Source organism: Protomyctophum bolini, assembly GCF_963924005.1.
Source record: "Protomyctophum bolini genome assembly, chromosome: 15".
In the NCBI taxonomy this organism is placed as follows: domain Eukaryota; kingdom Metazoa; phylum Chordata; class Actinopteri; order Myctophiformes; family Myctophidae; genus Protomyctophum; species Protomyctophum bolini.
This window is the reverse complement of record NC_137876.1, coordinates 26,165,384-26,189,324: the sequence shown is the minus strand read 5'-3', so window position 1 is coordinate 26,189,324 and position 23,941 is coordinate 26,165,384. Positions and strand designations below refer to the sequence as shown.

Here is a 23,941-nt window from a genome sequence, read left to right as displayed (position 1 = left end):
ACGGGGGCAGCAGAGCCCAGTCACAGATACTTTCGCTTTCAAGCGCTGCGCGCAGCAAAACAGCTGAGCTGACGCTGTTGCTGTGGCTGTTCTGCTCTGCTGCCTGCCCCCCCACCCCTGCTACTAAATCCAGCCAGCCAGGGGTGGGGGGTGTGGCCGGTGGAATTCCCCCTCCCCCGCCCCCAGCCTAACCTACAGGCAAACGGCATGGTGCACTGATGGGGAAAATAAACAAATAAAGTACTGTGTTGTCCACTCGTCGTGGTGTTTTTTTTTGTTGGTGTTGTAATTGCAACGGTGTTGTGATGTCCAAGAGGCCAAACCAACCCTCTGGTCATCAGGGAAGAAAGAAAAAAATTGTATGAATGTATGAATGAAGGTATGAATGTGATTACTAAACAGTGAATCATGAATAAACTGTCTAGTTATTTGAGCTAAACAAGTAGCAACAAGCTAGCTGCTACTGCATGTTGTGTTGTCATTGTCACTTGTCAGACTTGCAGCTAGTAGCTATCTTATTTAGTTGAGAATGAGTAAATATATGGGCATATAATGTCAAATAAGTTAATTTGATAATTTCCCAAGAGCCCAACTTTATTTGTCCCCCTGAGGGCAAATGGTTTTGTTTACTTTTAGCCAGTAAGCAAAGCCAGCCCATTGTTTCAATTTCAATCTCAACAAATTGTACACTCAAAGTTAGTAACTTTGAATTTAAATTAGTCCTGTAAGGGTTCATTTGGTGGTTGGTTTAATTATTATATATATTTTTTACAGTGATTAAAATGATATGCTATGATACTGATATTATTTTTTTTAGAATTGAGAGAGGATCACAATAGAGAACCATTTTGTGGAACACTCTCCTATTTAATACTACCACCAATTTATAATCTGTTCAGTACATATTACATTTGTATTATTTAAAAAAATACCTGTTTTTAATGGATAACAATATAGAAGCTTTAGTCTGTGTCTAATGTTGACTTGTCCATTGCATATGTCTGCTGTTACTATATAGAAGTGTATTTGTATGTCTCTAAATGTTTTGATGAATTGAACAAGGTGGACCCTGTTGTAAACAAGTGTAATGCTTATTTGGGTCGTCCACTCACAGTTAACAGTCTTTGTATTGAGTTTGTGCTTGAAATGTACTGTAATTCTGCAAACTGTTAATAAATATTTCAATCAATCAATCTGTCGGGAAGAGCCTAGTTGCCATCCCAACAGAAACAATATGTATTTTTAACATTACTCTACATGATCTTGCATTAAGGAGTCTCAGGTCAGGTCAACAAACTGGTAAGAATTTGAAGTGTCAAAATTTGAAGAGTGCATCATGGCACCATGGCGGCGGCGGCGGGGGGGGGGGGGGCATCAGGAAATATCTAGCCTGGGGCAGTATTTTAGTCAGGGCCGGCCCTGCCCCCACCCACCAACCGACCCCCCACAATGCATCAGAACAACAGTTGCATATTATGACTCATGAGCAATATAAAAACAAGGTTTTTCCAGGCAAATATCGGTTCGTTGCACAAAAAACCAGAGACACAAAGAGAATGTCTGAAAGTTGTGTTGTAATGTTTGAAAAATAAAGACAAAAGAGAAATCTAGAGTCCTAACTCACCATTTATATGATTTTACATGTTATATAACTGACCTGGTTCTCTTCCCAGGTTCTGGAGGCCGAGATCCAGTCCCAGGAAGCTGTGTTTCAGGGCGTTGTGGGTCGAGGTCAGGATCTGGGTTCTAAACAGGATCAGGTGGATCAGCGGGCGGTACAGAAGTGGGTCAGAACCCTGAAGAAACAGTGGAGCCACCTGAGAGATGAGGTCGTGACCCGGCGCAACAAACTACATGCTGCTAACACTATCAAACAGGTCAGTATTAGCTCGCTAATATGACCACTACAATCTGGGTTGGTATTTATTTAACGACAGCCTAAATACCATCAAACATATTAGTATACCGGTAGTATTAACTACTTGAGCATGCCTTTTCTGGGGGGAACATTTGCAAAAACAAAAGCAGAAGATTATAATGTGTACATCTTTGCAAAGGTTAAAATCTAATTAGACATTGTTATTTATGACAAATGCCAGGGTTAATTTGTGACCTGGAATCCGATAGTTGTGTAGTTTTTAGATTATACTGTTTAGACTGACGCTAGGTTTTGGTTTACCTATGATCCTAGATTACTGAGGCACTACACTGTCTCTATATATTTGATGTACATGTATTTACATTATACCTACTATAAGTCATTCAGGAGAAAATTAACTACAGTGTAACACCATCAAAGATGCTAGCATGACACTTCATTCTTATGTTATCTTTCCTGCCCTCAGTATTTCGCTGATGTGACAGAAGCCAACTCTTGGCTGGGGGACAGGCAGCCCCTGCTGACCAGCGAAGATCACGGGAAAGATGAGTCGAGCACAGCAGCTCTGCTCCAGCGCCACCTGCGCTTGGAGAAGGAGATGGCAGCATACGGCAGTGAAATAAAACGACTGGCAGAGCAGGCTAAGAGCGCTGCACAACAAGCTCCTCTTACTGTGAGTACACTGGCCTCTCTAATCAGTAGTTACTGACATTCACCTGGTGTACCTGGTTTAGTTAGATACACAACTACAATACAATACAATACAATACAATTTTGATTTTGATCATTATTACAACACATACAGTACATTTTCATACACTTCAGCCCTATATACATTTTGGCCATTCTCGATTCTCTATTTTCTTTTTTTACTTATTTTGAAAAACACTTAAAAATCATTCAACTAGCCGATTTACATCGACATGTTGTGAGATTGTAAATTGGCTATTTGAACTATTTGAAAATGCTTTTCATAATTGTAAAAAAGGGCAAAGAAGCCATGATGCGTCAATGTTCCCCTCCAGAATCTGGGGTGCTAGGATTGTTAAGAGCCACCTCCACAGACATACAGAGCCAGACAGCTAGATGGATGGGAAATCTAACAGATAACCAACCAGATATAACATTATTTAATCATTATTTTGTTCATAATCCTGGTATGAATGAAGTGCCTTTTCTGTCTCCCTCTTCTGGTGTAGGCTGAGGCTCAGCAGAGTAAGATGGCCCAATACAGTGACTCCTCTGGTGAGGAGGAGGGACCAGGAGCAGTGAAATCACCCAGAGCCAAGAGTGCCTCCATTCAGAGCCAGGAGGTCAAGGCTAAAGTCCGCTTCAGATACAGCAGAGGTACAGCTTTACCTCCCTTCTCTATATTATGCTATATCCCTTTAATTATTCATAATAATGAATAATTTATTACATTTTATATTACTACTAGAAAATACTTTTCCTGAAAAAACAGTGTGGGCTCGAGTAGCTTGCTACTCAATGATGTATTGACCCACATGACTTCACAGGGGGCGGAATAATAATAAATAGTGAAGACAAACATAGATAACATTATTGTGGGCCCGCTACTCGAACCCACAATAAATAATTAATATCCTTTTATAATGGATGGAAGACAATGGGGATCTGACCTGGCTGAAACCTTGCCTAAATTTGGAGTCATACAGTACATCATAAGTATGTCATAGATGACTGACGTCGAACATTTTACTGGTTGTACAGTATTTTATATGGTCCTTCCTTGTTGGCATTTTAAAACACTCCTTCTTTCCTAGCCGTCAACACCCCTGAGGATAAATTTAGTATTATACAATAGCTGACATTTAAATGGGCGTCTTTGACTTATTTCGTGGATTCTTTTGGGTTCCTGGCGGCCGCCATCATGGGGATTTCCAAAGGGACCCTTCCCTTGATACTAAGACTCATGACCACGAAGATGACAAGGGTGGATCTTACTACAATGACTATGAGGGAGATCAGCAAGATGCCTTTGACGATGCGTGTGGGTTTGGCTTCAGCTTTGGACCCAGTGGCATCAGACTCCAGTCGCCTGTGTTCGACCAGGTTTTCAGGGAGATGGGCGACATCCTTTCCCAGCTGGGTCGTTGCGAAGGACAGGCTGGGTCTGGACACTTTGGTGGGCCCAGTATCATGCCACCCCCACCACAGGACAGGCTTGGCGACAATCATGGAGAATCCATTGGGAATGCTGTGAGAGATTCTATGTTGAAACATCCCTTCCAAGAAGGGCCCCCATCAAGAGAGCCAGGAAGTGATGGCACCCCTCCCTCTGGGGCCCCACACTGCACCCCTCCCTCTGGGGCCCCACACTGCACCCCTCCCTCTGGGGCCCCACACTGCACCCCTCCCTCTGGGGCCCCACCCTATCCCAGGTCTCCATTCCACGACTGGACCCCGAAGTTCAGACATTCAGATATTTGGAGAGGGAGACCAGGGAGGGATCCAGAGACCGAGAGGAGGGAAGACACCGATCTGGATTCTGCTGTGTTCTCGGGAGGGCTGGATCAGGTCTTGGATCAGATAGTGACCCCGCCCCCTGCCGAGTCACCAAATCAGCCAAGGATTCGTTCCTTCTTCCAATCTGTCACGGTCACCAAGGTGGTGAAACCTGACGGGACGGTAGAGGAAAGGCGAACAGTCAGAGACGGCCAGGGGAACGAGGAAACCACTGTTAGACGATCAGGAGGCCCTGGGAGCCTGAAACAATCACAGGATCACATTGGTCCTCTTGTTCCAGGTGGTGAAAACCTTTTGTCCGACATGCAGTATGATGGGTTTTTCTCAACGTTCTTTGGGGGTTTCAAGTAACTTGAAGCCTATACATGCAATGCAACGTGCTCCAGACTGCGTGGAACATGAAACATGCTCCAGACTGCGTGGAACATGAAACAGTGCTCCAGACTGCGTAGAACATGAAACAGTGCTCCAGACTGCGTGGAACATGAAACATGCTCCAGACTGCGTGGAACATGAAACAGTGCTCCAGACTGCGTGGAACATGAAACATGCTCCAGACTGCGTGGAACATGAAACATGCTCCAGACTGCGTGGAACATGAAACAGTGCTCCAGACTGCGTGGAACATGAAACATGCTTCAGACTGCGTGGAACATGAAACATGCTCCAGACTGCGTAGAACATGAAACAGTGCTCCAGACTGCGTGGAACATGAAACAGTGCTCCAGACTGCGTGGAACATGAAACATGCTCCAGACTGCGTGGAACATGAAACATGCTCCAGACTGCGTGGAACATGAAACATGCTTCAGACTGCGTGGAACATGAAACATGCTCCAGACTGCGTAGAACATGAAACAGTGCTCCAGACTGCGTGGAACATGAAACATGCTCCAGACTGCGTGGAACATGAAACATGCTTCAGACTGCGTGGAACATGAAACAGTGCTCCAGACTGCGTAGAACATGAAACAGTGCTCCAGACTGCGTGGAACATGAAACATGCTCCAGACTGCGTGGAACATGAAACATGCTCCAGACTGCGTAGAACATGAAACAGTGCTCCAGACTGCGTAGAACATGAAACAGTGCTCCAGACTGCGTGGAACATGAAACATGCTCCAGACTGCGTGGAACATGAAACAGTGCTCCAGACTGCGTGGAACATGAAACAGTGCTCCAGACTGCGTAGAACTTGAAACAGTGCTCCAGACTGCGTAGAACATGAAACAGTGCTCCAGACTGCGTGGAACATGAAACATGCTCCAGACTGCGTGGAACATGAAACAGTGCTCCAGACTGCGTGGAACATGAAACAGTGCTCCAGACTGCGTAGAACATGAAACATGCTCCAGACTGTGTGGAACATGAAACAGTGCTCCAGACTGCGTGGAACATGAAACATGCTCCAGACTGCGTGGAACATGAAACATGCTTCAGACTGCGTGGAACATGAAACATGCTCCAGACTGCGTGGAACATGAAACAGTGCTCCAGACTGCGTGGAACATGAAACAGTGCTCCAGACTGCGTGGAACATGAAACATGCTTCAGACTGCGTGGAACATGAAACATGCTCCAGACTGCGTGGAACATGAAACAGTGCTCCAGACTGCGTGGAACATGAAACATGCTCCAGACTGCGTGGAACATGAAACAGTGCTCCAGACTGCGTGGAACATGAAACATGCTCCATTTATTTCTTATAAATAAAATAAAATCAATAAAACAATTGCAAATAAATGCACATAATCATTTGTCTCAGGTAGGGAAGAAAAGATGGGAAAACAAAAGTACATTTTGTATGTGTTGTTTTCTATTGCCGGTTCAACTTCTGCCTCAGCTACGTCAGCTGAGCTGGAGCACATGCATGCACATGCATGCACATGCAGTGCACATGCATGCAGATGCATGCAGATGCAGTGCACGTGCATGCAGATGCAGTGCACGTGCGCATAGGCGTGCATGTGCGCTCAAGAGCGAGGCTGCATTTTGGGGGTAGATGCTCTTCGCTATAGTGACCATCGCATGTTCCCTACTATTCCAGATGCATTGTGGTATACTGTACTTGAGTGGTATACCTGAGTCCACTACATGTCTGTTTAAAGCCTCAGTTCCCTGGGAGCGCAACGAGATCGTGACCGTCATCTCCACGGAGCCGGACGGAGACAAGGTCCTGGCCAGAGATGGAAGAGGACACCAGCAAGACATCCCCAGCACGTACCTCAACATGCTTCCTGCTGCGGTACGGCTCCTTATGTAGACCCGCTTCTTTACTCAATACCTATACTCTATACTCTATACTCTATACTCTATACTTCTATACACGTACCTCAACATGCTTCCTGCTGCGGTACGGCTCCTTATGTAGACCCGCTTCTTTACTCAATACCTATACTCTATACTCTATACTCTATACTCTATACTTCTATACATGTACCTCAACATGCTTCCTGCTGCGGTACGGCTCCTTATGTAGACACGCTTCTATACTCAATACCTATACTCTATACTTCTATACACGTACGTACCTCAACATGCTACCTGCTGCGGTATGGCTCCTTATGTAGACAAGCTTCTACATACTCAATACCAACTTGACCCTCTGTGTTTGCATGCACACTGATATCGTTGCTGTCGGGCAGAAACCTCTTATCTCCATATTTTACAAAGTCCTTCATACCACACAAAAGCATTGAAAGTAGCAGATTGTGACGCGTTTTGAGCTTGTAGATCTGCTACTTTTGCAATTTTTGGATTTGAATGCAACAGTTTTGGACATATGATGGGTGTTTCTACCCGATATGCTGATCTTACCCAATTTAGGCAATACTCTGATTATTGAAATGGTCATGTTTTGGGTCTTACAAGCCTTGATGGAGAGAATGTATTGATAAAATAGTTGTGGATTTTCCCAAATGGATTGACACCTGTTGATGTACAGTGAATCTGAGTACAAAGGAATCTGTTACTGGAGCTCCGTGTATTTTGTACTTTAAAAACAGATTTTCACATAAACATCAAGTTGATTCTGTGTCAAAAGATATTTCAATAGGCCTACCGCAAAAAAAGGCTAGGCTTTTTATCTACATCGTCGCTTCTAGTCATCCCGGTTCTCCATACATCTGGCCACGCTCCTGCTTCTTTCTTGAGTACATCCATTATGTTAATGTGGGACTTCCTCGTGACCGGTGCCTCTGTGTTTGTTCCAACAGCACCAATTTGCTGCCTGGCAGCTCTTGGTGTCTTTGGCAGTGTCCTGGTACTCTCATACTCCTGCATGGCTTTATTAAATATAGTATAATATAATGAAATATTCAAATATTTTATATCAAATAATGCCCAAACTAAAACCATACACTCTGAATAGGCCGCTCCCTACCCTGTCTCCCCGGTGGCCAACACCGGCGTGGCAGAGAGCCCAACCAGGAAGCTGAGTCGGCCGAGGCGTAGACGGTCGATGCGTCGCGGGACAGCAGAGATCCAGACCACATGGCTGCCAGACCCACACTACCAGAGAGACACCGTAGAAACTACACAGGCCACTTTGGATCAGGACTACAACTCCCTGTATAACCTAGTTAAGGTGAGAGGAGTGTAGGTGTAGTGGGAGTGAGCCTTTGAAGGCTAGGTTCATTTGTTTACCTGGCATCCTATAGTTTCTATGTGCAGACTATAATATTTCAGGGGGGTGTGTAAAGAGTTGTGTTAAGTTGTTTGGCTCCTCCTGAGTGAACCGCATTGTGTCTTCAGACTAAGAGGAGGACTCTGGAGGAGATGGTTCGTTTGCATCGCTTCTATAACAGCTGCCACGAGTTTGAATCCTGGATTGATGACAAGGAGAACGTCCTGCACACCTTCAAAACCACCCCTGACAACATAGGAGTGGTACAGGCCAAGTACGAGGTAGGTTGACCAAATATGAAACATCTAAGACTTTATATTAATTAAGGTTGGGTCTATACTCCGTTATAACCACATTTATAATGCTCTTATAATTCAGATATTATAACTCTTGTTATGAATGGTAATACTTATGCATAGCAAGTTATAACAAGGTTTATGAAGTATTATAACTTATAATAATATAATTTAAATGCTGGTCATAATGCATTATAAACTCGGTGGAACAGAGTACCAGGCAACATACTAAGGGTAATGAGTTAATGCACTCATAATGCTTCATAACACTCGTTATGCATATAATGCATAATTATGCATACAAACTTATAACAAAGACATTTGATAACTAAGTTAAAGTAGTTATAATGTGCTGTTCCACTGAGCATTATGACCAGCACTTATAATACGTTATAAACATTGTTATAAGTACACTATATTATGGCAAACAAAAAGGTAGGAGCGCACACCAAGAGTAGGGAGGTGCTGACCACAGGGAACACATTTTTAAATAGAAAGGAGAGGTCGCACAACTCGTAGTCCCGATGCCAAAAATAACGTTTTGACAAACAAGTTGCCTTCTTCAGGGTATATGCACTATATACACCAGCTTAGTGTTGGCATGGTCTGATACATTACATGTACATACACTATCTTCCTGAAACAGTCACAAAGACAAACTTCTTTCCAGCCTTTGGGGGATGAAGTAAGATTTTTGAATTGCCACAGTCACACAAAGTGTATGCGCTGAAACACTTGTGCTTAGCATTATCCACATTCCCTGTCGATATGAAGAGATGAGAAAGCTAACATCTTACACTGATTTCGTTTCCGCGTACCAGAACTTCCTGACTGAACTGGCAAGTGGACAGGCCCAGCTGGACGACATCATCAAATTGGCAGAGGAGTTGGTGAAGAGCCGCCACAGCAAACAGAAAGAGATACAAGCGAGAGAGAGGCGGGTCTCACTCAGGTAAGATGGAGACAGGTTTCACTCACTCGGGTGGGATAGTGAGACATGCTGTTAGGTTAGGTTAGAGATGCACATCTCACTCCGTTAAGACATGCAGAGAGACGGGAGGCAATCGGGTCACGTCACAGACAGTGACAGAAGGTGATAGAGACACAGGTCTCATGCATAAGACATGCAGGCAGGCAGGCATAAGCAGACGAGAGAGACATGTAGGCACATTTTTGTGAAACGATTCAACAAATAAAACATGCAATGCTTATTAATTGTAATCAATGTAAACATTAAACATTTTGAAGGCATTTAAAATGACATTTTTAATAATCACCTGAAAATGTAAATGTTAAATAACTTCAGCATAATAAACAGGAATGCAATGAATAATGTTGATAATATTTCACTTTCCAACACAATAAAACAAACTTTATTTCATTTAGAGAGGATAGCCCCTTGAGATCTATCATCTCGTTTTAGAGGGGGTCCTCGAAATAAATAAATACGGCCCCCTCACATATTAGAAGGATCAGTCACCAGAACCAAGAATGGGTGTTTTCAACACATTTAAAAGTGAAATAATAGCCTGTCAAAAACTGAAGAAAAAAAGGAGGATGTGAATACCCATGCATAAATTAATAACATTGATAAAGGTGAATTGATTTTTTTCCCCAGGTGGGATCGTGTTCAGAGGCTGAAAGACGAGAAGGGTCATGAGCTGTTGAGCACAGCTGATGTTCACTCCTTCCTCCAGAGCTGCGAGGAGGCCAGAGGCCAGCTCCAGGGACAGATAGAGCAGCTAGACACCACCGACATGGCCTGCACCCCCACCACCTCCAGCCTCCTGACGGAGGAGAAGAGCCTGGCTCAGGCCCTCAGGGACATCCAGACCCTGGAGGGGAAGATAGCCTACCTGAAGAATGTAGCCAAGATGTAAGGCTCAATCGTGGTTTTTCAAGGGTTTCATTAAATGACATTATTCCCCGTGTAGCTCCATTAATGATGGAGTGCCATGATTTCTTTCCACCCTAAAACATGATCAGCAGGTCTTTTTGTTGTACCCTTGTACCCGTCTCTCTGTGTCCCTTTTGTGCCCATATATGGAGTTCTGTATATGTCTGCCTTCCTGTGTACCTTTCATGCCCATATATGGAGATCTCTGTATGTCCGTGTCCCTGTTATGCCCATATATGGAGATCTCTGTATGTCCTTGTCCCTGTTATGCCCATATATGGAGATCTCTGTATGTCCTTGTCCCTGTTATGCCCATATATGGAGATCTCTGTATGTCCGTGTCCCTGTTATGCCCATATATGGAGGTCCCTGATGTCATCAGTATATGCCCATATATGTGCATGCCTATATATGGGCATATCGGCAGATCGGTGGTTCTGGCCAACCAGTCGGGCCTCCGTCAGGTCGTCGCGAACGACGTGTGTGCCGAGTTTGGTCAGTCGGATGGATCTTGACTCGAGATACGTAAACTTCAGACGGACTTCGTCTGTAATTTAATGCAGTATAATGACTGGACATAATGTGTTTTGTTTCCCTCCAAAAACTGGGTTTACGTTTAGCTAAATATACTTTATGTATGTTTAGCTATTCTCATGCAGTGAGGTATTTTATGGCAGGTGCTGCTAGCTGTCTGGGCCTTACAAAAGGAGCCTACTGGTTTGGTCGGTCAGGGACCGATCACAAGGCTGACAATGGATGAATAGGCAGAGCAATATGCACTGCCTAGGTTGGGGGTTCCATCAATTCCCACTAAGGCTACCCATGCTAAAATGTTTAAACTCAATGTTTTTGTGTTCCTGTGTGTTAGGAAGCAAGACTGCAGCCCTGCCGAGAGTGCTGCCATCATGGATGAGGTCAGGGGTCTGGAGGCTCTGCTCAAACAGGTGATAATGCCTTCTATCCTGTTACCTGGTTACAATCTTGACGGGCCTTCAGTCGGCAGACAGTAAGTAGGACAGCTGAGCGAAAGACAGTGTATATAGGGGAGACAGACAGTCGGAAAGCTGAGAGGGAGACTGCCGGTAGGAAAGTTGAGAGGGAGACAGTGTAGGAGAGACAGACAGCAGGCAAGCTGAGAAGGAGACAACAAGGAGAATAGGCCCTAATGGGATCTTATGCTAGATCAGCAGAGGTCCACGTGTGTCTTCTTATTTTAAAATAGTCCATTTTCACATACTCTGTTAAACCCTGTTCTCCTGTGTTAGGTGAAGCAGCAGGCTGGTGATAAACAGCGTCACCTGGAGGAGGCCAGACGCCTTCACAGCTTCCAGCTGCAAACCAAAGACCTGCAACTCTGGGCGGGGTCGGTACAGGACCGCCTCCTGCAGGAGGAGTCAGCCACAGATGTAAGCTCCGCCCTCAGCCTGCTGGAGCAGCACCAGGAGCTACGACAGGAGATGGAGGAGAAGAGGAGCAGGTGAGGAGAGGAGAGGAAATCAATCGATTTAGCAGGCCACCTTTCTGTTTCTCGTGGTTGTATCTCCATCCTTGTCATGTTGTTCTAATGTCCATGATCTCTTCTGGTGTCTCACCCCTGATGTTTCTGTAATGCGTCTTGTCTCAGACTGAAGGACATGGTCAAGCTGGGTAAATCCCTGCAGCAGACCTCAGCCGGGAAGAGAGGGGGCGTTGACATACAGCAGATCTTGGACAAGCTCAATGCCGATTGGTCCAAGCTGGAGAAGATGTGGGCCAGTAGGAACATGCGGTTGGAGCAGGGGGTGGAGTTCCAGAGGCTGAACCAGGAAGGGGACAGAATAGAGGCAGCGCTGTCCGGACACGAAGCCAGGCTCCGAGTCAAAGACGTTGGGGTGAGAAAGATCGAGGCCTGCCTGGTTTTGCCTACTTATTGTCAAAACAACATGATCATAGGACTAAGAGTAAGACGCATAATGTGGGAATGCTAGCTGCACAGCCATCATGTTTAAGATACAATATGTGGTCAATAGATATGAACCTAATAAGTGTGTACACAAGTTTCATAGATTTATCATTAGGTGTTCAAACGTATTTGTGCAGTTTTCTCTCTCGGCAGCGGTTTTGCAAATTCCCAAGAGATGGTACAGTAAATAGTAGACTTACATTACATTTACATGAATTACATTTCCACCAATGATTGGAAGTTATGTGCTTTACTTACACAGCAAAAACATTACCCCACTCGGCCTGATGGGGGCCATATAATTAAAGGTCAAAATGTAGAACTTTGAAAACATGTCATATGTTCAATCTATAAAGAAACGTGCTTGCTACACTATTCTACAGACAACCATATATCCTCACTCTACAAATAATACGCCATCTTGATGTATTATTTAATACACACAATATATGTGCTTATTGCTGTGTTCTAGGACTCTGTTGACAGCGTCCACAGTCTGCTGGGCAGGCAGGAGGAGCTGGAAGATCTGCTGAAGGCTCTGGAACAGAGAATCAACCTGTTCTCTGAACACAGCCAGGAGCTCATCACCAAGAAACACTACGCTGCCAAACAGTAAGACAGACAGACAGACAGACAGACAGACAGACAGACAGACAGACAGACAGACAGACAGACAGACAGACTTGTAAATATTGTAGATTTGTTAAAATAGTTGCCTTGTTTAACTTCAAGCTTTATGACTATACATTGCCTTGTTGTGTGGATTGTGTTGTCAGTTTTTGTCTTTTCATTTGTTTTTCAGTATTCAGGAACATTGTGAAAGTATCCGGGACAGAAACAGGAAGCTGTCAGAGAGCAGCAGACAGCGGAGGAACCTTCTGCTGTCCTCCAAGAAATACCAGGTACAAACAAACCATAAGAATATCGTTGAACCATACGGTATCTCCATAACAATTCAACTTTTTACGTTTTACACATAAATTAATGCTCTACTGTACTTAGTGTCGCACAAAAGTCACAGTGCTTCGTATCACGACGTGCTGTGAACTTGTATATCTGCTACCCCCCCTTTTTTAAAGTAATAATAAAAAAGTAGGGATGTCCCGAATTTATTCGTTTCCGATCCTGATACCACAATTTCTGTGTTAGCCGATACCGAATACCAGAGAATAATATTTATAATAATACACAAAGAAAAAAAGATCTTATTTTGAAGTCCACCGACCGGGAATAGTGTTTATAGCTATCTAGCTATATATCTCGTGTTGTGTTTATAGCCGACTCCTCACTCATATGTGCACTTGCAGTTGCAACTCCAAAGCAAACTCCACATGCCCCAACATTTTATTTTTCCTGCTATAGTGTCAACCCCTTACCCCTGTGTCGGATCTGTGGTTAGACTGGCATATTTGCCGATACCGATATGAACCGATATGACCAAATAAGGGCCGATCCGAAAAAGGAACGGTATTGGACATACAAGGTTTAAGCGCGACAGCGGCATTATTCAATCACTAACTAACTAATTAACATAATTAACTAACACCAACTGCAAATTTAATTGGCACTTGCTACAAAACTTACTATTATTACTAACCAAGTACAATAATCACTCCTGCTACAAAAACAGCTGGTGTCTTAGTACAGTATGTACTGTTGTCGGTACATACACTGTGTGTGTGTGTGTGTGTGTGTGTGGTAGGAGTTCCAGCGAGACGCTGACGAGTTGTTGCTATGGATGGAAGAGAAGATGAAGGTGGCGGAGGACGAGTCGTACCGTGACCCCACCAACATCCTGCGGAAGCTCAAGAAACACGAGGCGGCAGAAAGAGAGATGCTGGCCAACCAGGTGTGGCTGGACAGACTCAACCAGGTGAGACTCAAACAAGGTATAGGCCTAGGTTCCCAACATACTTCCAAAACAGTGATTCTCAACCGTTTCAAATTCACGGACCCCCCCGTTTGATATGCAGTAGATCATTTGAATTCGTTAAGAGTCCATTTGGACCCCTGGTGGTCCCCGGCCAACGTTGAGAACCAGTGCTCTAAAAGTTACAATGTTTAAAAATCTACAAAATGTTAAAACACTGACACGTAAAAGAAAGTTCTGGGAGCCGAAAATGGAGTGCGGATTCATTTAATTTCTTTTTTTTTTTTTTTTTATAATATTTGTTTTATTTGGAAAGTGCATTGTAGTACATACATCATTTCAACAAAACGACACAAGAGCAGTTCCCAAGATTTTCTTCTTTTCCTTTTTTCCCCACCCCTCTTCCCTCCCTCATCCCCCCTCCATGCGGCACCATCTCCAATGTCTCTGTATAGTATAGTCCTTTTTCTACAGACATCGAGTCCACACTCAAACAGGGACAGACAAGGCAGTAACACTTCAGGTGGTACATTTCAGGAGGACAAAAAAAAAGAAAGAGTGTCATTTAATTTCTAAACACCCACACCCGCCTCCTCTTTCTCTCCCATTTCCCTCACTCTCTCCTCTTTTCTCCCCCCGTCCCCCCTGTCTCCCTACTCTTTCAGCTAGGAGAGGAGATGCTGTCAGAAGGACACTACAGCAGTCAGACTATCCGTAAGAAGTCTTCTCAGGTCAGCAGCAGATGGAACAGACTACAGAACAAGATGGCCGAAAGAGGAGACAAACTGAGGCAAGCTGGGCAGCAGGAGCAACTCATGGAACTGCTGCAGGTATCTAACCAAGGCTGACTGGCCAAAGATCAAGTGGGAAGTGAGGGTTAGTACCACCAGGTGTGTTTTTTATTGAATTCTCCCCTGTTCTCAGGATGCTAAACTGAAGACAGAAGCCATCCAGAGAATGCTTCATAACGCCGCCAAAGGTCATGATCTTCGCTCCAGCAGACAGTTGCTCAAGGTGAGGTGACCTTCAGCATTCAGCGCTGTCGTCTTCTCAGCTTCACTACTGTCTTTCTCTCCTACATTGTCTCCTTCCAGCTTTCCTAATACTGCTGCCTCTCAGCTTTCCTACAGTCTAACCTCATACTGGATGAATAATGAAAACATTATGAAATGCCTGTTTAGCCATTAGCTAAAAACAAATGTATTTTATAGTTAAGTGGTTATTAACTAAGTTAATTGTGGATGATAATGTAATGAGCCATCCATTTCACCACCACCACCATCATCAACATGGTGTCTTCGTCTCTCCAGGAGCATGAACAGTTGGAGCAAGAGGCCAAGGACCTAGCAGAGAAGATGAACTCTATTGTCAGCAGAGCTAAACACCTCGCTACCAACCACTTCAACTCACAGCGCATACTGCAGAACACAGACACATACCTCAAACTGTGAGTACACCAATAGGAGTCACACAATGTCACTCGATGTCAGCGCACCAATCCTGGCAACGCCGGGCAAACTTCTGTGTCTGCCTCTCTCTTTACGCCCAAATATGGAGATGAATAACATTATTCTATTCTAATATACTATATTGGTGCGTCCTGTATGTTTGTAGTTCACGTATCTTGAGAACCGCACTCATCGCAGACGATGAGTGCCATGCCTGGCACTACTCTGGTCGGCACCAAGTCGGTCGTCTAGGCGGTTGTCTAGATCTAGAACTGCTGACCTGACCGAATGCACATATATAGGCGTATATGGAGATCTGGTTGTCCATTACCGCCGATCTGACAGCTATGCCCATATATGGACAAGCCTATATTTGGGCATAGAAGGAACACAGACAGGTATCTCGAGTACCTTGACAACTGGTGCAATGGGTATGGTACTCAATGTATGCACAAATTATGGTATTGACTTTGATATTCACTATAATGCCAAGAAGAGCATGGTACTTGTATGTAGAACTAAAGAAGATCTGGAACTTAAGTTTCCTGCCTTTCATCTGTCTGGTCAAATTATGAATGTGTCCAAAATTACAAAATATCTTGGGCATATCATAACGGATACCTTAGAGGATCACGAGGATATGTTTAGACAGAGGAGAATGCTTTAGTATAAGAAGTATAAGAAGGATAGCTTACGCAAACTGCAAGTATAGCCTATAATGACTGTCTTAGAATCCTGTTAAAAAACCAGGAGCACTAGAGCCAGTGGGCTTTTCTGTTCATTGGGTCTCACTACGTTCATGGCTCTGTTGAGGAACCTGATATTCAAGTTCATGAGCAGGCTGGATCGCTCACTGAATGGACTCATTGGACAGATGACAGACCCAGGCCGTAGTTCTGTAAGGTACACTTCTACCATCAGAGGACACTGGCATGAGTGCCTCGCCTAGAGTAGTAACCTGTGGAGCTGGGTAAATGTACTGTATTTTTTTTTTTCATTTATTTGTATTCTCGTATATGTGATGTACTGTCTTACCTTGTGGGCCATGAGCCTGTAATAAAGTTTATATATGGTGTTTAGCTCTGCTAAACACTACAGGATGCAGACACATACTGTACCTCAAACTGTTAATCGAGCTAATGCCGAAAAACTGCTGGACCAATCAGCGGAAAGTGTCTTGTACACACAGCCTGCACTCCAGTCCATTAGTCTGACGTGTGTATATATTTATTAATGAACTTCGCCAGGCTGTGTGACACTTTGCATGCACACTCCCAGTAGACCAAGGATGAGCCTCCACTAAAGTTTTCAAATTGGCCTCTTGGTCCTATAACAGGCCACTTCACAGTATAGGCTACAGCTACACCCTGACAAGATATTCATTTAGCTTTTTCTTCAAAAACTCTTTTTGCTACTACTCTTACAGATTTTGTCCAAAGCGCGGTACACATTCTCTCTCTTTTCAGATGGGCGTCCATTGCCAAATACAGATCCTTGAAGTACCATCCGCTACCATTCACTTTCCTCATTAGCCCACACCTCCCGCTCCCCCGCAGTCGTCCTCTTTTTCGCCAGGGAAGGAACGTGCAAGCTCATTGGTTAGTGTGTGCTGTTGCCCTGCCCATAGGAAGTGTGTCGGCTGTCCCGATTGGTTCTGACCCAGAGGGTAAATGAAGAAGGGGCTGAGCTCCATTGCTAAGGCTGACATTACCAAGCCAACGCCCCCCACCCGCTCTGAGCAAGGGTGGTACACCCGTCCACTGGCTGGCTGCATGTAGAGGCTCTCTGGACGGAACGGTACTGACAGCTTCTCTCCTCCACCACAGTAGGACAGTGTTTCCACAGACCCCCCTGAGCCCTGCTGCTGTAACAGGTGCGTAAACACCAGGGGCCGGTCATCACAGCGCAGGAAGTTCCTTTCCCGCCCGCACAGCGACAGGAAGGGGAAGTCCTCCTGGTACCTCCCGCTCTGATTAAAACGCAGGCGGTCGAAGAGGAAGGCGAGGAAGCGCTTATCTTTGAAGCAAGTGACAAAATTCTTCACTTTGATGTCGTCAAGGAACAGCTGTCCTTGGTGGTCGACGTAATAGAAGTATTCACGGATGCGAGGTTCGGGGCTCTGGCCCTGGATATAGGTGACGTTAGTCCGTAAGGAGTTGGGTACCGCGGTCACTTTGATTTTAGACAGGCATCGTACAGCCTTTAGTCCACTGCTGACAGCCAAAGCCGACGGCAACAACATGACCGAATGAATGGGCACACACACACACACAGAGATCCGAGCCCGTTCAGATCACTTCATTTTACGCTGCACTCGAACAGTACAGAAACATTTGCCCAATCATACCGTGTTGCACACGAACCCAGAACGGCTTCCCCATCCATTGTCTTACTAGTGCAGTGCCTGTGAGTACTTGGAGGCCAGTCTATGACGTCAGCACTATGACGTCGGTCATCTCCATATTTGAGCAGTACTATGACAGATCCAAATACGGGTATGAGTGACATCATAGCACTGACTCTAGCTGCTACTGCAAAGCACCATACAGTAGACTTATATGGAATGGACAGTATGTGTCATCATGATGTCATGATGACGAGACAGATCTGTTGCCTGTACAGCATATAAGTCTGAGAATCTGATATACTTTCACATTTCTTAATAAGAATTTTTCAGCTTGTTAACTATTGATTCAACTTGCTCACTGCTAACTCATTCGAAATGGCTGCCGTCGCACCTGCTCCTGTGTTCTTAAACATCAGGCATCAGAAAACCACACTCTTCGTAGATGCCTTGGAGACCACCCCTATATATGAGGTGAAGCGCATCGTCGAGGGAATTATGAAGAAGGCACCTGAAGAACAGAAGCTCTACAAAGATGGCACGTTGTTACAGGACGGAAAAACGCTTAAAGACTATGACTTCACTCAAGAGAATGCAGGGCCTCATGAGCCACGTGTAGTCGGTTTGGCTTTAAGCAAGAATGACAAAACGTTTGAGGAGGTGCAGATTGCCGACTACACCAAACCTGTCTGAAGCGCAGGCGGGGAGAAGCAACCACCAATGAAGCAACACATTGGAGAGGGGGAGGAGCCAGGAGCACATGGGATGGACGGACGGGGTGTGGATCTTGTGGAATTGACAGCGATGAAGAAATGGGGAGGGGCCATGTCCAGCCGACTGACCCTTTCCTGCACGTCCTTCCCCATCTCCTGGCAACTTCCGCTCTCCACTGTCGCTAACGCTTGAAAACTGCATCCCCAAAAAATAACAAAATGGGAGTTTCCCAACAAAGGACCGAGTGCAAAACATACTCTCTCCCCATGCCTTCGGCCTGGTGGAGACAATAATAAATGAAAAAAGGTGTAAAAGAACAAGAAAAAAACAATAGAAATAATGGGCAGGAGGAATTCTCTTCACTAAGGAATCTAGGGCAACACTTTCAGGGGGTCAAGAAGGCCCTGGCCGCCGTTTCCCCTGTCCCTCAAAAAGAATCACAAGCCCTGAGGCTACAGTGGCCTCAATGCCCCAGCTGACTTGTCTCTTTCCTGTCAATATGTAGACACAATGTCTCCTGTCATGTAGCTTTTGTTCTGAATTCTTTAAACCAATTTCTTCCCCAACTGCAGATAGTGTACATGTTAAATGTTAAATCATCCTTAAATTAAATTAATTACTTCAATGGACTAAAATCTTGTTTTAATTGATGGCCTTCCTTGTATTTGGCCTTTGTGCCCTCAAAAAGTGTACACCAAAGGCCAAATGAGTGGCCTTGCTCCTAAAATGACAAATTCCAGACCTGAAGGTATCCAACAGAAAGGCAGAAACTACTGTCTAAAAATCGCATGGCAACTATGCAAAAGCTAGATCCAGCAAGGGACACCTGGAAGACGACATTACAAAATGGTGGAATAGCTCAGAGCTTTTTTTTGTTTCAGTACCATGGGTACAATAACTCCATTTTTGGAGTGCTCGAGACTCTGGAAGTGGGAGTTTGAACATGCGAGAATCACCTTACAATGGTAAAACACGCCACCAGAGTATAGTTCTGTTTTTTTTTCTAACACAGTCTACTTTTTGAAGGGAAGACCTCCGCACACTCGACTTACTATTATGACAACCTGTGCGTCTGCGATAAAACTGCAGACATGTAGAGAGGGAGCTTTTTATTTCATGTCAAATGCAACATTTCGGTCTTTCGACCTTCCTCAGGCATGATTCAGAATAGAATATGTCACTAAATACATTTCATATACTGTGGACAACCAATCAGAAACGCATGTAATCATCATAACAGATAGTACAGTCATGTGACTCTTAAAGTTACAGTGCTTCTGTGACATTCCTCAAATACTATTGAAAATAACAAATTACAATAATACAGGGACAAATATATAAATATGTCATACTGTCATACCATAAAATACAAGAAAATCAACATGCAAATTAATGTCACATATAAGGTCCTATACTCACATGACAGTAGTGGACAATAAAAGTAAAAACAACACAAATGGTCCTTGCTGCACCCTGCCGGGCAAGAAGTTCGATCAATAGTGAAGTGACAGAGGCATTTAGTATGGATAATTATAGCATGACGTTTAATTGTAGTTCATCATTCAGTCCTTTGGGGTGAAGGGTTTATAATGTGTGTATCCAATAAGCCTCACGTTGTTTAAGAAGGGCATCATGGTTACCACCTCTTGCTGGAACACGCCGTATTAAACACTCCACCAGAGTATAGTTCTGGTTTTAACACGGGGTGTGGATAGTGCTGCCCTATTGCTTATATCACAGCATCGGCCCAAATAAGGCATTTCTGCCTTATTTACCCCAGTGGTTTCTGAAAGTGGGGTCCAGTGACGCCCAGGGGTCCTGGTACAAAAACATTTGTTAATATGAATCATTTTAACCAGAGCATATAACAAGTGTAAAGTGCTTTACAGTGAAATAGAGACAGTAAAGTCAGAGAAAATCACAAAAATACTAAGTAAAACACACTGGATTAAAAGCTGTAGAGTAAAAACCTAAAATCACACCCATGTGAAGTGATAGCCTGGCTAATAAGCCAGACCGAATCAGATATTAGTCTGGCTTATTAGCCAGGCTAGTGAAGTGAGGGGCGCTCTTATCATCGTACATCATGCATCATCCCATACTAGCCAATCAGAATGTCTGTTGCCACAAATCTACGTCATATTTGGCAGACATTTGACTTAATTTCTCCTTTCATTGTCGATGGCAAATATGAGACGTGTGGGGACAAGATGACATAAATGTTCCCTTCATTGTCAATGGCATTTAATGTTTATTTTATGGGGACAAAAGCTGTATATAGGAGGGGCTAGCGCCCCTCAAAAACAGAAAGTGAAGTGTGCAGCTTAACATGGGGGGAAGGAAGCCAAGAAGCTTTAGTTTCCCGACCTGTTAACATGTACAATTGTAGGCCATTAAGACTAACCCTAATATTAAGTGTGTTGCAGTAAACAAGACAGGTGATTTTAAAAGCGTGCGTAACCTTTTCAAACTCATCAAGGACATGACAGTCATCAAGATGACCTTACAGTTTCCGCCCGGCAGCTGTCAGATTTCCGAAACATGGCATGAGTCTGAACAAGGCATGAGTCTTACCCATGAGTGTCCTGAGTGATGACGGGCAATGGCTTGCTCGTCAGCCTGATGACAGGCAATGCCGATAGGCTGACCTTCTTTTTGCTCTTCCTGAATGAACCTACTGTGTGCTCTTCTTGAACCACCCGCGGACTATATGCAGCTTGAACAGTGTTGTACCTTGAATACTTATCCTTGTGGAAAAGAGATCCTTTGGTTGTTCGACTGTACAGCCTGTAAATAACAAGATTGTAAATATCTGGAAACCCTGTACCTGTATTGGAAATAAGACAAGAGCGACCTTATGGCTGTGCTGTTTGTAAATTAGCTAAGAGAGACCCTACAAGTGTGCTGTTTGTGTGTGGAACGAGCTTCTACATTGTCTTTCTTGCCTTGATCTAACACCCCGCCCTCTCTTCTTCCCTTTCTTTATTTTCTTGGAAAAATAACATGATGGCAAATTTCACCCACCTTTTTACTTGTAAAACTGTGATGTGACAATTGAGATGATTCTGAACTCAGTAAAAGATCTTAAGGGCCTTAGTAAGATAAAAGTTTAAGCTGGAAGAAAGCATGTTTTGCAGCTTGACATAATGGTTCCAGGGAGGTCAACATGGGAAATGTCTGCAGGACCGCTAGGTCGAAACATTGTGCAAATAACAGTGATGGGAGAGGTACAGTATGTTCTAATGGTGCACAAGTGCTTGGTTTATCCATCCATGACAAATTCCTGGTAGCTTTCCTTTAAACTATTATGAGAAATGAAGAGGCTAATCAGCATCACAGAAAAGATTAAACTAAAAAATCACACTTGTGTGAAGTGAGGGGTGCTCTTCATGGCCGTGGGAAGATATTTACAGTAGGAGGTGCTGAATGTGCAGCACCAGCATCAGCACGCTGCAAAATGCGTGTGCACGTGCATTTTCGCGCATTTTCATGCAGAAAAGTGGCTTAAACTTTCCCTCTCCACACGCATGAGCAAAATAACACAGGCAATTAACCAGGATAAGCCGCCGACACTGTGATACAGCATATATATATATACACAGTATTAGGCCTAGAAATCTGTTCTGATTTAAATTATTATTATTTTCCCCCTCCTGTCCGAGGGGGGGGGGCTGTGCCTGGGGTGTTCCAGCACCCCTACTACCCTCAGCAATGGTGCTCTTATCATCAGACATCATCATACATCACATTCCGTGATCAGCCAATCTTTCACTTTTGGCGTCTTCACTTTTCTTGCCCTCATACTTGTATCTTCAATATGCACTTTACTCAGCCAATAAAATCATCGCTATGGGGTGATCAGCGAATCACAAGCCAATGTTAGTGTTCACACAAACCCGGAAAGCTGGGTATAGGAGGGGCTAGGGCCCCACAAAAACGGAACAAGATATATTTTTTAAAAGGTACAATATGATGAAGAAAACTGTCTATGGTCTTCCTTGGCCATCACATAATGACGGCCTTACAGAGGTAATATAGTGTGCTTATTGTATTAATTAGTATTCTGCGTCACAGAGAGAATACAGAAGCTTAATCTGTTGTGGATATTCAAATCTTGGGCGTCCAGGGGTCTCCAGAATCATAGGGATGTTGTCCAGTCTTGGCTCGTTAACGATGTCTCGGAATGCTGCCAGTCCGATTTTCCCCTTGCCGATATCCTCGTGGCGGTCAAGGTGGCAGCCCAGCGGACCTTTGGAGTCGTTGAGGTGAACGGCTTCCAGGTACTGAAGTCCCACTATCCGATCGAACTCGTCCAACACCGTCTTCACGCCGTCCACAGCAGCCAGATCATATCCTGCAGCGAAGGCATGGCAGGTATCCAGACAGACCCCTACCCTGCTCTGGTCTCTCACCCGGTCGATGATGCCCCTCAGCTCAGAGAACTTACCTCCTACGGTGTAGCCTTGGCAACACATGTTCTCCAGCACCGTTACCACAGTAGGCACTTGGCGGTGGGCGTGGTTGATGGCCCCTGCGATCTTCTCCATACATTTCTCGCTGGCGATGGTGCCTAGAGAGGAGCCGGGGTGAAAGTTGTACAGGCGCAGGCCCAGGGCGTGGCACCGACCCATCTCGTCTATGAGCAGGGCCTGGCTCTTCTCGGACACGTCTCTCTTGGGTGATCCACAGTTCATCAGGTAGGATCCATGTGGCACAATGTGAGCTGGGTCGAACCCATGAAGCTTGCATTGCTCTTGAAACTTGGCTGCTGCAGTGGCGCTCAAGGGAGGCCTCGTCCATTGCCGCTGGGAGCCCATGAAGAGGGCGAAACTACGGCCACCAATGTCTGTGCAGGCTTGCGCTGCCTTCCATATCCCGTCTGAAATGCTAACATGAGCTCCGATGTATTTGTTACTCCCTCTGTCACCTCGCTCGGCCGCTTTCCTTTTGCTTGCTACTTTCCTTCTGGCAGACATTAGTGAACCCTGCTAATGCTGCTGTTCTTGTGCCTCGATGACAAACGCCTCAAAATGCTCAAAGAAATATCACACTATGTATTCCACAATCTTGGTGCAGAGACTGTAATTCCGCCTGGTAAATGTTGAAAACAGTAGGCTACTATGACTGTCACAGTATTTGGAGGCCACTCTGTTGTCAGTACTATGACGAAAGTACTGCGGCAAGTATTGCCTACTCGGGAGCGATGCAAGTCGGGGAAACAAAGAAAGTTGGGAATTACTCCTACCCGGCCGGTTTTGCAATACCCGTTGTACTGTGGCCCTTTTATGCCCATATATGGAGATCACTGATCTCCATATATGCCCATGGATTAGGTCCTAATTGTGGTTCTCAACAACTGGATCTCCATATACTGTCCTCTATATACCTGTATATTAAAATTGGTAACCCATTGACGCCTGGTGCAACCTATACGTTGTT

General features: G+C 44.6%; 3 protein-coding genes across 3 annotated transcripts in view; 1 reads left to right on the top strand and 2 right to left on the bottom strand.

The window, feature by feature from the left end:
• The window catches only part of sptbn5 (spectrin, beta, non-erythrocytic 5), a gene marked incomplete at its 5' end in the record, with an annotated part of 75,981 nt that overhangs the window by 18,404 nt on the left and 33,636 nt on the right, over window positions 1–23,941 (top strand). The window contains 17 exons of the mRNA XM_080784303.1: window positions 1,674–1,877; window positions 2,346–2,552; window positions 3,079–3,226; window positions 6,475–6,611; window positions 7,737–7,952; window positions 8,120–8,272; window positions 9,109–9,239; window positions 9,906–10,163; window positions 11,053–11,128; window positions 11,450–11,661; window positions 11,809–12,055; window positions 12,599–12,738; window positions 12,929–13,028; window positions 13,829–13,999; window positions 14,662–14,826; window positions 14,921–15,010; window positions 15,307–15,443. Coding sequence (XP_080640429.1) covers window positions 1,674–1,877; window positions 2,346–2,552; window positions 3,079–3,226; window positions 6,475–6,611; window positions 7,737–7,952; window positions 8,120–8,272; window positions 9,109–9,239; window positions 9,906–10,163; window positions 11,053–11,128; window positions 11,450–11,661; window positions 11,809–12,055; window positions 12,599–12,738; window positions 12,929–13,028; window positions 13,829–13,999; window positions 14,662–14,826; window positions 14,921–15,010; window positions 15,307–15,443 — 2,792 coding nt within the window. The remainder of the gene's footprint in view (window positions 1–1,673; window positions 1,878–2,345; window positions 2,553–3,078; window positions 3,227–6,474; window positions 6,612–7,736; window positions 7,953–8,119; window positions 8,273–9,108; window positions 9,240–9,905; window positions 10,164–11,052; window positions 11,129–11,449; window positions 11,662–11,808; window positions 12,056–12,598; window positions 12,739–12,928; window positions 13,029–13,828; window positions 14,000–14,661; window positions 14,827–14,920; window positions 15,011–15,306; window positions 15,444–23,941) is intronic.
• LOC308329156 (UPF0598 protein C8orf82 homolog) lies at window positions 16,973–17,686 on the bottom strand (the record flags this gene model as incomplete). The annotated part of the gene is made up of 1 exon (XM_080783361.1): window positions 16,973–17,686. The coding sequence occupies one exon, from the start codon at window positions 17,684–17,686 to the stop codon at window positions 16,973–16,975; it is 714 nt and encodes a 237-aa protein (XP_080639487.1).
• LOC308329155 (putative endonuclease 4) lies at window positions 22,558–23,478 on the bottom strand (the record flags this gene model as incomplete). Its single annotated transcript, XM_080783360.1, has 1 exon — window positions 22,558–23,478. One exon carries the CDS (start codon window positions 23,476–23,478, stop codon window positions 22,558–22,560), a length of 921 nt encoding a protein of 306 aa, XP_080639486.1.